The sequence below is a fragment of the Gobius niger genome (genome assembly GCF_951799975.1).
Source record: "Gobius niger genome assembly, chromosome: 23".
Classification (NCBI taxonomy): Eukaryota; Metazoa; Chordata; class Actinopteri; order Gobiiformes; family Gobiidae; genus Gobius; species Gobius niger.
Window position 1 is genome coordinate 14,679,223 of NC_136874.1, and position 16,530 is coordinate 14,695,752.

The window sequence follows — 16,530 nt, forward strand, 5'->3', positions numbered from 1 at the left end:
CTATGGCGGCTTCCAAGCATTGTTCCAAGCAAGAACTAAAAAAAATAAAAAATAAAAGGGCCTGTATTCATTTTTGTTATATTTTACAACTTTCTAAAACTGAAAATAAAATGAAAAAATAATAATAATAAAAAAAAAAAAAGAGGTTTCGTTGAAATGTAAAGTGCAATATAAATAAAATGTATTATTATTATTATTATTATTATTATTATTATTATTATTATTATTATTATTATTATTATTATTATTATTATTATTAAAGAGAGAGAGAGAGAGAGAGAGAGAGAGAGAGAGAGAGAATTAATAAGTAATAGAGTATTAATAAGCTGCAAATAGTTAACTCTTTCAAAACACCGTTAAGTCCCGCCTCCTGAGTTGATCAGACGATGTCATCGGCTCCACTCTGTCTTTATCCTTTCAGTTCCTCTCCGGACAGGGAAGAGCACATTTCCTCTGTGGATCCAGCTACTGATACTGGAGCATTCACTTATCACAAAACACAAAGGAATCACTGACGCCAAGGCATTTCCTTTTTTTCTTCTTCTTCTTCTTCTTCTTCTTTTTGCTTCTGCACTGGTAAGTCGTCATTTTGCATTCGAAATAGTTTTGATGATGTCTTCATTCTTTTAGCCGAGAAGTGATGACAGCTATCTTGTAGAAGTAACATCAGAAAGTAAAAAAAAAAAAAGATTATATTATCTCTGACTGTCTTTGTAGTAGTAGTGGATGATTGTCAGAGAAACATTAACTACAGAGTTCCTTTCCTAAAAGTATGCCACTGGACATAAAGGGTAAATGTAACTTACACATATCATATGAAATGTAATTTTGCTGTCTATCTATCTTTACAAGGTTGTCCAAATCCCTCTGGAGCCTCACCAGTGTAGGTCTAGTAGAGCACTTTATTGTTTTCAACAATACTACTACAGTAGAAAATAGAAAGAATGCATTTTGTGAAGCTACTTTATTCATTTTTATGTATATATTAGTCTTTGCCTACTCAGTGCTGGCTGTCCGTGCTTCTACATTGCCAACTGTTTTTAATTATGGACATAAATGTTTTCTGCATGAGGTTAATAATGGTAAACAGAGCCCACATGTGCAAACAGCTGGTGGTGATAAAGTCCCTATGTTGGCGACTTTTAAACTTGTTGTTAAAACCGCATACCTCTGCTGTTAGCTCATCTCAAGTTGTTGATCATTTTCTGTAGCGCTTGGGCCACGTTTGCCAGTATTATCAACATCCAGAATATTAGGACACAAACCTTCATCCATGGCACTCTCAAACTGGCAGTGGCACAGATACAGTATTACGCCTAGAGTCGGATTGGGAATGACATCTAATCCATTTATCATAATCAATCCACTAAAACTATCTATATTGTTTGTATTCATCAAAGCTGGGTTCCGATTTAGCCTCCAGCGCTGCAGAAGAAGAAGTAAGTACCCTGGAAATGCCGTGGGCCCCAGGGCAGCAGAAGATATAGTGATGATATTGACAGATCTCGCTTTTTTTGTTACATAATGAACAAATAGAAACACTACATCGGTTCCAATTGTTGTGGTAAGCTGCCTCTTCCAATCTGTGCCTACCTCCTCTGGCCTCCACCAAAGACACTCACATTTCATTTAAGCAAAGTGGAGCCCCAGGACTGAACCACCCAAAACTTCCGAGAACAATATCGCTCTAAAGCCAAGACACTTTTGTCCTTTTACCTAAACGTTGTTGCAACTTGCATAAACAGCATGGAGCGGCTGCAGGAAGGAAGCGGAGGAAGTGAGAGGTCAAATCCATCACCCCCGGTCCAGAAAGGACATGTGAACATCAGGGCAATCATTACAAGCTCGAGGATATTCAGTTTGCGAGGCCAATTTTCATATCGACGGCGAGATCTCGGGAAAACATCCAGTAAAAATGAAACAGGAAGTTGTTTGTTTTGCTGGCGGATCCGACAGCTGCCAAGCGACTCCCTCTTCTAATAAAAGCTTCATCTCAGAGAAGAGCAAGAAAGGCCTAAAGCACGGTCTGAACTCTTACAAACACCTTTCAACACTTGGCTAAATCATGATAGCATGTGCTGCTCCAGGAAGCGCTCTTTACTGCGCTCCAGGGAGAGATGGTTCAGGGCAGTGCTAAAATCTGTTCCTGTCCATGAATAACTCTGATGTGGAAATTCAGAATTCGACAGTTCAATTCCAGGTCAGTTAGCTGATCGCATGGGCTTCTGCGTTCATAATGACTGCGAGATTTGAGGCCCACAGGAACCCTTATTCTGTGTTTGTCGTTGAGCATGTAAGTTTGGTCTCTATGTTTAATTTTGTATGACCTTTTCTCCTCAGAACTAAGACAAGTGGAGATGGAAATGAGAAGCTTCACCATACTAATGCTGCTGCTGTGCTCTTTTAATAAGGTAAATATTGCTGCCTAATATGAGCTCACTGTCTTGTCGCTGGCTCTTTGTATATTATGCAGGGGAATAGATCAGAGTAATGTGTTTACCAGTGCAGTAACAAAGGCTAAAGAGCTTCTGGCAGTAGAATGTTTTCAGTCAGAAGATACTGTAAATATAGTATATGCTGCCAAGCTAACTTTGAATCCATAACTGCTCTTTCATATGTATTGTTGTGTGTAACAGCCTGAAGATAGGTCACATCTCTCTGTCCCCTGCACAGTGCATGGTGGTGGTGGTGGCGAACTCGGAGAAGGAGCAGCTGAACCCCAGAGAAGAGAACAGGCTGACCACGCACAGCATCGCCACCGCGCAGTACCAATGCTTCCAGCGCATGTTAAATCAGGCGCAAAAGCCCAAACCAGCCGGTACATACTCGCATGAAACTGCTTTTCCCTGGCTGAGATATACACGGATACATGATGAACCACGAGAAGGATCGTTTGACGTGTTTTAACCCGGCACTGTGCTGTCAGGTTCGGTGTGCAACATGACGTGGGACGGCTGGCTGTGCTGGGAGATGACGGAGGCTGGAGTGACCGCTGAACAGAACTGTCCGGACCACTACAAGAACTTTGATTCTAGTGGTAACATTCACTCACTATATGGATTTCATTTTTATGTACAGAAAAATGGGCTAATAGTAGGGCTGCACAGCTTTGACACGGCACAGCTTTTTTTTTTTGGACAAATATTGAGATTGTGATTGATTGTGATTCGATTTGCAATTTTTATATTCGATACATTTAAATACATAAACTACTAATATGATTAGTGAAGGAAGCCATGTTACTTTTAGTCAAACGACATATCCTTTGCCCCACATTAGAACAACATACAATAAACTACTTTCAAAAAATGAACAGGGCGCATTCAGAGTACCTTTGAGGGAGTGTCTCTGTAATTAATATAACAATTTGTTGTAATAAGTGGCACCTGGGAATATCCTCCTCATTTTTTAAGTCGTTCACCCAAGGTCACCTTACAATTAAAAGAGGGTAAAAACAACATCACATAAAAAGGTAATTAAAACCTAGCGAGAGTAGGCAGCTCTGAACTGGTGCGTTTTAGCGTGGGACTAAAATAAATCAACAGAGTCCAGTGACTCTATTGATTTATTTGCATGCTGTTTGCTAAAAAAAATGTGGCTCGCATCTGGTTCTTGTCATAGGTAATTTCCCCTACTGCCAACAGAGGGCGCTCTGAGCAACATGTGAGATCCCAAACAGGGTATTGGTCTTAAAACATATCAAAAGTTGATATAAGAAAAAAATGCCATATTAAGTCTTAAAGCAGAACTAAGTAACTCATGCCCCTAGAGGCCATAAGCGCCACTGCAGGTGTCGTAGCAAGTTGCAGTTTTTACTCATTAATTGTCCGTGAGAGTAAATACTACACTGACAGAAAAGGGACAGAGGGATATTGTACATCCAATTACACAATGGAGATCTTTTTCTTTTCACTCAAACTTTGCTGCAAATACTGTTTAAGTGGCGCTAGCCCACAGTTAGCTTTACCCGTTAGCCTGTTAGTTTGCTTCTTCGTGCTTCCATTAGTGTGTATTGGTGGCTCTGACCCGGAGGCAGCAAAGTTGCAATTGTGGTTTTCTGGCCAGAGACACCAGGGGGAGATGAAAGACCCCCCAATCATCCCATTAACACTTGTATTACCCCCAGAAGGGCTACGAAAAGGATTTATTAAAGTAAACAAGTTACTTAGTACTGCTTGAAAGTGATTATCCAAGGTATTCATTTTGACCACCGTTCCGTGAAGCTACCATGAAAGAAGTCTAGAAAGAAGAGTAATGCATTTTTCAGCCTTATTTATACAAGGTTATATTGACTCCAGTGTTAATTTAACTCAGTATACACACGGAGGATTTACTGTGCTCTTACAATGATGTAAAGTAAAGTGTTATGTGTGTGGTCATAGTACCCGTGCTGTGGCTAAACTCTCCTTGTCACGCCACCTCACAGCTTTATCCACCAAAACGTGCTCGGAGTCGGGCGAGTGGTGGAGCCACCCGGAGGGTAACCGGACGTGGACCAACTTCACCAACTGCCAAGCCAACACGACACACACGGACCACCACGCCAAGCTACAGGTAAGTGTTTTTTGGGGGGTACTCCTTTCAACCGGGATAGACTTTAGACTTGTGGACGCTTTGGTAACAGCAGGTCTTTGTTTCCAGACCGCAATGATGCACTTCTACCTGGTGATGATCGGACACGGCCTTTCCCTCATCTCCCTGCTCATATCTCTGGCTATATTCTTCCATTTCAAGTAAGATCTTCTACAACGACAAACAAAACCTTTGCCAGATGGTGGTTAGGAGTGTGTCGTCTTGTGTTCTCTAGGAGTCTGAGCTGCCAGAGGATTACCCTACACAAAAACCTGTTCATCTCCTGTGTGCTCAACTCCATCATCACAGTGGTCCAGCTCACCACTGTGGCCAACAAAGAGGGACATTACAGTGACTCGGTAAGATCTTTTTCATCCACATGAAGTCATTAGCTTATCTTCTTTTTCTAACAATCTTCTTCTTTTTGTCTCTAGGTGAGCTGTAAGCTGCTGATGTTCATCCACCTGTACCTCCTGAGCTGCAACTACTTCTGGATGCTGTGCGAGGGCATCTACCTGCACACCCTGATCGTGGTGGCCGTGTTCGCCGAGAAGCAGCACCTGGTCTGGTACTACCTGCTGGGCTGGGGTACGTCTCGTGCCGCAACACCCGCAGTCCCACCAGGAGAAGCCTTTAGACGGTATTCGCTGCTTTTAAATGTGGTTCTTTTACTCTGTAGGATTCCCTCTCATCCCCACGGTCATTCACTCCATAGCACGGCGCTGCTACTACAACGACAAGTATGGTTTTTTTGTTGTCATACCTCTGTGTGCAAATATGTCGCCTGCTCGGTGTAAAGTGCCCGCTTTTGTTTGACAGATGTTGGCTCAGCTCGGATACATCGTTGCTCTACATTATCCATGGCACAATCTGCGCGGCTTTGGTGGTGAGTGCCTTTTTCTTTCTTTTTTTTTGCGAGATGTGTGTTTTTCCCAGGAGTAGAAGTGTTTTGGCTTAGAACCACAGCCCCATTGTTCGCCAGGACAATGGGAGGTCGGGGTTCGCAGACAACATACATTTAGATCATTGCAGATATTTTAGGTGTGATTACACGAGAAGGTAATCAGACACGTGGGCTTGAGATTTTTGTGTTTTAAATGAAGAGCGAGAAGTGAATCAATTACTCAAGATGCAGCCTGTTCACCTGCCTAAATAAAAAGGAGCTGACCCGCCTACAGTATGTTCAAAACTCTGCAGCGAGGCTTCTGACCCGCACTAACAGGAGAGCCCACATTACTCCTGTGCTGAAGTCTCTCCACTGGCTACCAGTTGCCTCCAGAGTTAACTTTAAAACGGACAGGCTCCAGTTTACATCACTGACCAAATCCAGCGCTACGCTTCTGCTCGGAGTCTGAGGTCTTCAGGTCAAAACCTGCTCATGGTTCCTCGGACCCTTTACAAAACCCGAGGAGACGGGTCCTTCAGAGCCGTTGCGCCCCATCTCTGGAATGAACTTCCTCTGTCATTGCGTTCCCTCGATTCTGTGGAGACTTTTAAAAAGCAACTTAAGACTCATCTGTTTAAAAAGGCTTTCGAGAGCAAATAGAGCTGCCTCTTTGAACACATATTTTTGGTAACACTTTACATTACGGGCCGGTAAGTCCATGGTACTTACAGTGGTAATTCTAGGTACTTAATGTGGTACTTACAGTGGTAAGTACTAGCATTTACAGTGGTAATTCTAGGTTCTTTTTGTGGTACTAAAAGTGGTAATTACTAGTAATTAGGGTGCTCTTAGTAATGAAGGTTGTACTTCTATTTACTTTGGTACTTTAAGTGATAGTTTCTAGTAGTTACAGTGATACATCTATGGTACTTATTGGTAATTCAAGGATACTACAGCAGCAATTCATAGGTAGTAAATGTGGTACTTCTTCATACAGAAGTCATTTCTAGGATTTTGTGACTATAAAACAACATAAATCAGCATTAGAGAAAACAAGAAGTACAACCTTCATTACTAAGAGTTACCACTGAATCTACAAGTGCATACCTGGTAATTCTCACTATAGTATCCTTTAATACCACACTAAGTACCTAGAAGTACCACTATTATTACTAGTATTTACCACTGTAAGTACCACCATAAGTACTACCCTAAGTACCACCGTAAGTACCACTGTAAGTCCCACCATAAGTACCACTGTAAGTACCACAATAAATACCTAGAATTACCACTGTATCACTGTAAGTACCACTGTAAAACCCACCATAAGTACCACTGTAAGTACCACAATAAATACCTAGAATTACCACTGTATCACTGTAAGTACCACTGTAAGTACCACAATAAGTATGTGGAATTACCTCTGTAAGTACCAAGGACTTACCGGCCCGTAATGTAAAGTGTTACCATATTTTTTACTGTCTTTTAGTGTTTGTTTTAGTTGCTGTCCACTGTAAAGCACTTTGTGACCTCTGTCTGTGAAAAGCGCTGTATAAATAAAGATTACTTACTTGCAGTGATCTCAATTCAGTTCTGCGTTGCTCTAAATTTCACCTCACCGCTCTCCAGGTAAACTTGTTTTTCCTCTTGAACATCGTCCGCGTGCTGATCACCAAGCTGCGGGTGACCCACCAGGCGGAGTCCAGCCTCTACATGCGGGCGGTGAGGGCCACCCTGATCCTCATCCCTCTTCTGGGCATCCAGTTCGTGCTGCTGCCCTACAAGCCCCAGGAGCAGCACATAGCAGAAGTGTACCTCTACGTTATGGAGATCCTCATGCATTACCAGGTCTGGGCACTAATAAAGAAACTCAAATGTGCTCTCAGGCTTCTTAAAAACACTAACCCCCCTGTTCTGTTCCAGGGTCTGCTCGTCTCCACTATCTTCTGCTTCTTCAATGGCGAGGTGAGTGTTTCTATCTCCCACACTTGTACTCTCCGGTGAGAACCTGTGACATGTCCCCCCCCCGTGTCCCCAGGTCCAGAACGTCCTGCGTAGGCACTGGAACCAGCAGAGGATGCAGCTGGCCGGGACGTTCGCTAACGCAGACTTCTTCAGGTCGGCTTCGTACGTGGCCTCCTCCCTGACCGAGGTGCACCGCTGCTACAGCATCGAGAGCCACACGGAGACCATCAACGGCAAGAGCTACTCCGACATCTTCAGGTCGGACAGCCCCTTCGTGTGAGAGGGGACTCTGCGCGACTGGAACAAGAACCTGACGTGCTACTGATGATGCATTTTGCGATCAAACGTTTTCAGACATTTTTGGAGCCATTTTCTAAGGATGTGTGGATGGAATGCCTGGACTAACTTTTTTTACTACAAAGACACAGCTGGGACTATGGCCTTTTGCACACCTCTGATCATATTGATGAACAGGTATGTGCACATCTGGATGTCTACTCACTGTACGATTGTGGATTGAAGTTTCAAGTCAACCACTGTTGTTCTATGCTGGTCATATCACTGCTGAGGAGCTGCAGGTTTCAGCTCTAATGTGTTTTAACTTGACTATATTCAGTGCCTATACCAGCGCTATGCATGCGGCTTCACTGCTGTACTTTTCTGTACATGGACTTCAGGCTTCCAAAAGATAATGAGAGATTATGTGAGTTGTTTATCTCTCGGACAATTTTCCTAACTTGACTTGATTTAAAACTTGTTGATACCCAGTTCTTGGAAGTTCCTTTTTCAGGCTGTACAACCATAGAAATAAAGGAGAAGCGACATTTGCACCAGAGGTGGGTAGAGAAGCCAAATAATGACTCAAGTAAGAGTAAAAAAGTACATGGGAAAAATGTTGACCTAAGTAGTCTGATTATTGAGTAACTGCTTGAGCATTAAAGTCCAGTAGTGACATAAATTATGAGAAAAATCATTGTGATCTATTAAGTAAACAAAGCAAGAAATGTGTCTGCACCAAAATAGAAATTTGTCACATGAAGATTTACTCACACAGCGGCTTTTTTTTTACTCAAGTAAGAGTACAGATACTACAAACTGAAAAAAAAACTACTTGCAAAAGAACAGTTACTTCAAAAAGTTACTTAAAGCAGTACTAAGTAACTCTTCCCCCTAGAGGCCATAAGCGCAACTGCAGGTTGCAAGTTACGATTTTTTAACTTATTAATTGTCTTGGAGAGTAAATACTACGCTGACAGGAAAGGCAAAGGGGGTTACTGTGCATCCAATTATACAATGGAGAAAAAAAAAATCACTCAAACTTGGCTGTAAATACTGTTTAAAGTGACGTTAGCCCGCAGTTAGCTTTGCCCGTTAGCATGTTAGCTTCTTCTTTGTGATTACATTAGTGTGTATTGCTTTCTCCGGACCGGTGGCAGTCAAGTTGCAAACATGGTTTTCTGTCCAGAGACACCAGGGGGAGATGAAAGACCCTCCAATCATCCCATAAACACTTGTATTACCCCCACAGGGACTACGGGAAGGATTTATTAAGGTAAACACGTTACTTAGTACTGCTTTAAGTACATGTAGGCTACTTGAGTAAATGTAGCTGAATACTACCCACCTCAGCCACTAATGTACGCAGACAGTTAGCATGTCGGCTAGGCTGGTAACCCTTTCAGCGTTCGTTAGCTTGCTCAAAGTATTTTTCCTATAGCCGTTGGCATTTAGCCGTCAAACAAATCATGAAAGATCCAGATGTTTTCAGCAGTTGTTAACCATCGACCGCATTCAGGTGATGTCAAAGTAAGAAATCCTCAATGAACGTACAGATCTTTTTACTTCAGATACAAATTAGCGTATAAAAGTGGCCTCTGAGCTAATTGCTGAATCATAATGAGCTAAGTTTCTGCTTTTTGTGGGTTGGATACACATCGAGTGGCCACTAAACATCATCTTATATGTTAATGATACAGAAACCACAGAAATGATATAAATGCCATGAAACGGACATGTCGCCATACTTTAATATAGGTACAGGCTTCACCATTCATTTGTATGGGCTAGAACGCTCCGTTTTTTTAGGGAACAGGCGCAGATAGCTAACTGTCTTTCTATCATATGTACGAGAAGCTTGGCTGTACATGTGAATATATGTACATATTGTCATATAGTATTAATATGAATATTTAAGGAATGTATTTGACCAATTGTACAATATTTCTTTTCAAACCCGTGTAAATAAACTTGCCCAGTAGAAATTTCCGATGTCGAGTCTTGAGACGCCCCCGCCCTCCTCGGCCTTGCTCTTGGAGACATATGGAAGAAAATATAGAAGGGTGTGGTTTCCAGCGCTGACCTCCGTGGATTCCCATTCGAGCCAATATTGTTCTGGGACAAAGGCGGGCGGGCGTGTGAGTGCGTCCTGAGCCAGAGCTCCACAAGTGCTCAGGTACGAGAAGGAAAGAGGCTGCATTATTACAGCCATTATTACTCAACGTCAGGCATGTTCATCCTGCCTGACGCTTAACAATAAAACTCACAGCACAATGTGACCACTCTTTCATTGGCATGGAGGATTTGACATCATCATTTTGAGTGTCGGCCAAGGCAGTTCTCATCACGCTGATTCATCTCATCCAGGGTGGACCCCATCCCATCATGCCCAGTTCAGATGGAACACATTTGGAGTTTGACCAACTTCTAAACTGGCTTTATTTCTTATGGATAATGGAAGCAGGAGCAACTCTGTGGGGGAACAAATCTATTCCTAATCCAATTCAGACATCTGGAGCGGCAGGTAGAGGTGTCTAGGGAGAGGGATGTCTTGGGCAAACCCCTGCTGCTTGTATTTACCGCAGTGGAAGCCCCTGCTGAGGAAATGGAGCTGTTGTGTGGACTTCCTGTTTCTAAGAATACCCTTTGCTGAAATGGGGCTCATAACTAACCCTGTTTACTGCCGTTATTTCCGCTTCTTGCTGATGCATTAGAAAGAAATTTAGACTCTTAAAATACGAGCCATTTAAAAGCTTTTTACCATATTCTATCAGAACTACAAGATGACTTTTAGGCCATGAAGTGGTGTCCTCCTTCTTTGAGTTTACAACTTTAGCTCATTTTGCTCTTGCTTTTAAGGAACAGGCCACCGTTTTTACACACTGAGTATGTTCTTACCTGAGCTTAGACGAGTTGATACGTACCTGTCTGGTCTTTGTAGGTGCCCTCAGTCACGCAATGAGACCAAAGATGTTGTTAGCATTTGGCCTCTCCCAATGTATTCCTATAGCTCCAAACAAGGTGAAGTTAGAAGTGACCAAGCTCTTCCACATAAAGACCAGACAGGTACGTATCAACTCGTCTACGCTCAGGTAAGAACATATTGCAGTTTGGGAAAACGGTGGCCTGTTTCTTTGAGCCCTGGGCACTTGACTCCATGCATCCTCTGTGTCAAGGCTATTGTCTCGCCAAGTGTAATGTCTGCATGTTGTCTTTTGGCATTCACCTCATGGGCTCGACACACGACAGCGAAAAATTTGTATGAATTTGTATCACACTAGATCTGCAAACTGAAGCATGTTTTTACATTTTACTTCGGGTTGTAAATCCACAAAGGTTATCCAGGTAGTTAGTAGGATAACCTTTGGTTCCTCACTTCTCTAGATCTTCTTCACCAGGCTTTCCTTGGAAGAGATAGAATAAGTGCATGTCGCTGAATTATGGAGTTTAACATTTTTCCATCAGAGTAAAATGTGACGTTCTGGTCATCGCTACGGCAACACTGTGTGTTGAGCCCTTTAATATGGTATTTGCCAGTTCAGCAGTGAATTCTCAATCTTTTGATCCACAAACACTGACTTTTTCAATTTATTTTGAAATGTAATGGCATTAAATATAAATATACATTTTAAATTCATACTAACTTGAAGCAATTGGGGGGGAAAAAAGAATTTGTATCATAGACCAATGACTTCATTCTTGTGTTTATTAAAGGGAGTCTTCCAGTGTGAGAGGAAACATCCCATTTCCCATTTGTCATGTTCGCCCTGGAAAAACACCGAGCCTGTGGAGTGTTGATTATTGATCTCATTTTTGTTTCAATGTCCAAGTCCTTTAACACAATGAAATGAAGTCCAAAATACTCCCACATTCAGAAGGTGCCTCCCATTTTGGCTTGTTCCAAGATGTCCAGAGGCTTGCAGAGGGTTATTGGCTGGACATGAAGGGTGTGGGGGACAGGACTGGGCGTGATCAGGGCGTCCAGGCCGAGTGGACGTGTCCTGGGGACTGCATGGGTGGACCTCCGGAAAACGCTCCTTCACACCAGAGTCTATGGGTTAGCTCCAGGGTCAGGTGGTCTTACGGAAAATCAGAGTCTGAATGAGGAGATGGGAGTTTGAGGAGTTTTCCACAGGGAGAGAAAGAGGGCAGTGAGGAAACAACTGTTCTCTACGCCCAAAATGGAGATACGAACAATAACAATTAATTACAGTATAGACAAAACATGAACTATTTTAACATAAGCAGTCAAAGATCAATAAACCGTCAGTCTTAAGTCATAGTCATCATCAACAGAACTTCTCCAACATATGGGTGTTAAAGAGCTGATTCTCCGCTGCTGAGGGTGCGGGCTCCTGCCGGCTGCCAACAGGAAGTGTCCAGCTCCTCTCCCGTTTCCGACCATTGTCCGGAGCTGCCATTGTCTAGCCACGCCCCCTAAATGCACCCCCTTAACACCCGCCCTCCAGCTGGGAAACACTGAACCCTCCCCAAAGCCTGCATCCTCTGAGTGTAAGTAACCAGAGCAGGTATGTGACAGTGGGGGTGTAGTCAGGGGTGTCCTATCTCTCCTAGCCTTTTATCCTCTAAGTACTTTCACTAATGAATGCTGCTCACTGAGGTTTGATGAGTCGGATTTAATGTACTTTTTCTCCTTTTATTTCAGGGTGTAGATGTCTGGATTTGCTTTGACCTTATGTTGAGTTTAATTAAGTTTAATGAAGACTTAATTAACTTTACGAGAATGAAATTTGAACCTGAATGAGTCACTGCGTAAGATGGAAACTACGCAGAACTTCAGAAGAAATTCAATATTAGACTTGATTCAGCAACATCAGTTCCTTAAATTGTGTTTTGTAAAGGGAACAGCCCCTGACTCAACTCACTCATAGTAATGATGACATAATGGATTAGTCCAGTGTTTCTGAAACTATGGTGGTTTTTGGGTTCCTCTTCAGTTCTTGCCTTTGTTCAGAACTGCTTTATAGGCAAGGGTTGGTCGACATGACAGACAGACAAGACAGACAAGACAGACAAGACAGACAAGACAGACAAGACATGACAGTGTCCATGTCCACTGTCCATGGGCATGAAAAGTGCTATATAAAAAAAGTTGACCTATAAACGTGCATTTGATTAAAAAACACTTGCTGTTCACCACTTGCTATGACCTTTACCACTGATTAGAAAATGAAAAAAGCCCAATAGACCATAGACTTTTAAAAGACACATGAAAAGCAGCTCATCACGGCACGGGACGGTTGGGGATCATTGTATTCAGTTGTAGCTGCCCCAGACTGGCATAGAGCTGTTAAACTTTTGTCTTTTGAGAATCACTGGATTAGATTATTGAATGTTCAACGTCGTGGCAGACAGACAATGATGTGACTTTGCGGCCTACATTCTGATGAAGTGTCAAAATACATGTCAAACAACAGAATTGTATTGAATGAAGTGTATAGACAAACGACCTCTATCACAATATCGTTTGTCTATACACTTAATTCAGTCAGAGCACTTTCCAGATGCTTTGGCGGCCACAGAAGCAGGGCACTTGAGGGGTGGGGATGGGGGAAGGAAGAGTGTCTCTGGGAAAGCGGTCTGTCTCCAATGGGCAGCACAGACCGGTGCGTCTCAGGGTCAGTGGCTCCTGAGGGCCCACTTCTGTGCACAGAATATACGCAAGGTTAAGTTCCTAGAAGCTGTCCTAAATGAACCGTGTATGCAGCAGTCTTCACACGCACACAGATGAAAGGGGACCAAGAAAAGAACTGATATTTACACAGGAAGTGGCAACCCTTGACTTCCTGCCTGAGAAAAATAAGACATCGGACTAATTAAAGCTGGCCAGTTGTGGGATGGACGTGAATTGTTGGTCAAGAATTTATGGAATGGGAAGTTTGATTAAGGGACTTGGTATGTTGGTATGTGGGACTTTTCCCACATCTGTATCTTATGTTCAAGAGAAATGAAAGACAAAACAACCAAAAATATTAACAGACACATTATTGTCTTAAGACTGCTCCCTTGTCGATCATTTGGTACTTTTCTTCTCGTCTCAACTTGAAGCATCTTGCACTGGAACACCATCACTATTGATTGATATGCTTTATACATTACATTCCCTTTCCACATTTATAAGGTTCCTTTCATTAGGCCTGCTACTAGTTGTACTCTGTTAACTTGGAAAATAATAATATAGTAATATAATAACGACTAATAGGCCCTGACAGCTGTGTTTTTGTTTTAGGCTCATGTTAATTTAAATTAGGGCTGTCAACATTAATCATGAATTAATCACGAAACAAATTAATCGCAAAATAATTAATTGCGAGTAATTTAATCATCCTATTTCAACAAAAAAAAAAAAAATTGTCCTTATATTCTACTTCATGAACCTAAAAGTTTGCAGTTTCTGTCCTAAAGGTTCAGCACAAAAGAAAATGTCTCTAAAAAGTGAGTTATCAATCCCGGGATCTTCAGAAATGGCTGAAGATCCCGGTTCTCAGCTGTTGGGCTTCTCACATAAATATGAAACTATGGATTTGGTCAATGAAATGTGAAATCAGTAATCACATGCTTTAAATGTAAGTGTTTTAAGTTGGATAAAACAGAAAAACAGAAAAAATAATCCCGATTAAAAAAAATGAATCTATTGACAGCCTTAATTTAAATGTTTCTATTAATGACAGATTCAGTTTTTCATCAGTCTCTTCCTGACACTATGGGAGAGAGAGATGGAGAGGGGGGGGTGTCAGATTCGGTCTCAGGCCTATTCAATCCCTTTATTCTGGAAGTTCCCGTGGGAGCGTTGTGCCCGCCCCTTCACTCGTATTAGTTTACATAGAACTGCAGACGTCAAGAGAAAATTAGCTACTACTACTAATCATAATGCATCGGTTTTATATAGCACTTTTCTGGACACTCAAAAAGCACTTTACATTGCATTATTCATTCACTCTTCAATTGTAGCCACAGCTGCCCTGGAGTAGACAGACGGAAGCAAGGCAACCAGTCTGTCACTCACACACTCACTACGTTCACCCCAGGCTCTCCCATCCAAGAACTGACCAGGCCCTGCTTAGCTTTCAAGGTGCCTCGTGCTCTGACGGTTTCTCCCACCCGTTTCAGAAGCTCCCGCTCTCTCAGTGCTTCTTTGTTGATGGAAAAGTACAGTTCTTCTCCTCGGCAGGTGGTAGTTCGATTGTAATAAATGTAAGAAATCATCTCAAGGGCCAAGGGAAATGATCTGTGCTTGGGTGGTGCTTGCTGATCTCAACCCATGATGAGCAGCACCTACTTTGACAGAATCCACTCCACTCTTCTCCCCTCGGTCACCCCTGACAGCACTTTCGGAGATTTTCCACCGTGAAAATAGCCACGGCGACTAAAATAACGCTCTCATGTGCAGTGGGTGAGCAGGAAGCGCTGAGTACCAGGCGTGGACCAGAAACATGTGCTCGGTGACCTCTTACCTCTCGGGGCTGACACTTCCTGCTCGCGTCCACTTCTCTGAGCCTCCCCTCTCCGCAGGTTAGTGCTGAGACATTGTTCCACTAATGTAAGCAAAACGCCCAGCTCTCAACCCGAGCTGGCAAATGCACTCGATTCAGTAGACACAAAAAGGTCACGAATTAGAGACAACATTAAGGTCAAACCAGGGCGGCACGGTAACTGCTTTGTGCTTCACAGCGAGAAGGTCCGGGTTCGACTCCCACCAGGGACGGGGCCTTTCTGTGTGGAGTTTGCATGTTCTCTCAGTGCAGGATTCCTCCGGGCACTCCGGTTTCCCCTACCACTAAAAACATGTACAATAGGCCAGGATGAATGAGAGTGTTTGTGAGTGCACATGGGGGACATGGATGTGGCTTGTTTACATGCATGAGACCCATGTATGTTCATTAACATGCACTTTCCCCACCAAATAAACCAATAAACATTTATTTAATGTCTCCCTCTAGTGGACACTGGAGGTGGGAACCTCTGGGTACATCACAGTACGACAGTGGCGGACTGCGACTGAAAAACAGCCCTGGACTCTGACCAGCCTGCCCTAAATTAGCGTAAATGCGCACTTACCACCCGCCTTAACGGAGCACATTTTCTCCAGTTCGGCTTTACCCAAATCTAAAAGCTTCTCGGCTGGAGAGCAACAATGTAATGCCTCATTTGAAAGCGGAGACCTACAAAGTGATTTTAACTTTTTGTCAAGTCGCCACATTTTTTTTGTCATAGCTTTGTTGTTTCTTCATTACTTTTTGTGGCTTTTTGTTGTGTTTTTGTCACTTTTTTCTATCATCATTTTGTCATGGTTTTGTCACATTTTTGTGGCCTTTTCGTTGCTTTGTTGTCGTGTTTTTGTTGACTTTTCATCACATTTTTTTTCACTTTTTTGTTGCTTTTCCGGCACATTTTTGTTTTCTTTTCATCCTCTTTTTTGTCGCTATTTTGATGCTTTTCTTTTTAGCTTTTAGATTTGGGTAAAGCTCGGTTAAGGCGGGACCGGTGGCCCGAGAGCCAGTGGCCCTTCTGTGCTCTTCCAGAATGGACATATGGCCAGTCCGCCCCTGTGGTACGATAGGATACATGGCTCAGTCATGATAATAACCTACGCTGCTATTATTATTGTATTGCACATAAATACCCATTTATTTCCCCTTTTTACAGAAATATAGCCCATGCAGTTCTTATCCTTTTCTTAACTTGGCTTTATAAGCAAATACACACTCCGTATTTGTGCCTGTAACCATTAAGCTAATCTTTTTAATAATTATAAACACTATCATTAAAAGTGATTTATTTGTGTGACAGTGTTTGGCTTAAAAATAGAC

The 16,530-nt window shown here is 42.5% G+C and overlaps 1 protein-coding gene across 1 annotated transcript; it reads left to right on the forward strand.

Annotated features, from left to right (window-relative positions):
* Positions 1 to 2,236: 2,236 nt before the first annotated feature.
* Positions 2,237 to 7,709, forward strand: calcrlb (calcitonin receptor-like b; the record flags this gene model as incomplete). The annotated part of the gene is made up of 12 exons (XM_079581756.1): positions 2,237 to 2,293; positions 2,674 to 2,818; positions 2,927 to 3,037; positions 4,427 to 4,554; positions 4,642 to 4,733; positions 4,808 to 4,931; positions 5,007 to 5,160; positions 5,252 to 5,312; positions 5,392 to 5,458; positions 7,088 to 7,306; positions 7,382 to 7,423; positions 7,497 to 7,709. The coding sequence occupies 12 exons, from the start codon at positions 2,237 to 2,239 to the stop codon at positions 7,701 to 7,703; spliced, it is 1,407 nt and encodes a 468-aa protein (XP_079437882.1). The 3' UTR covers positions 7,704 to 7,709.
* Positions 7,710 to 16,530: the final 8,821 nt, after the last annotated feature.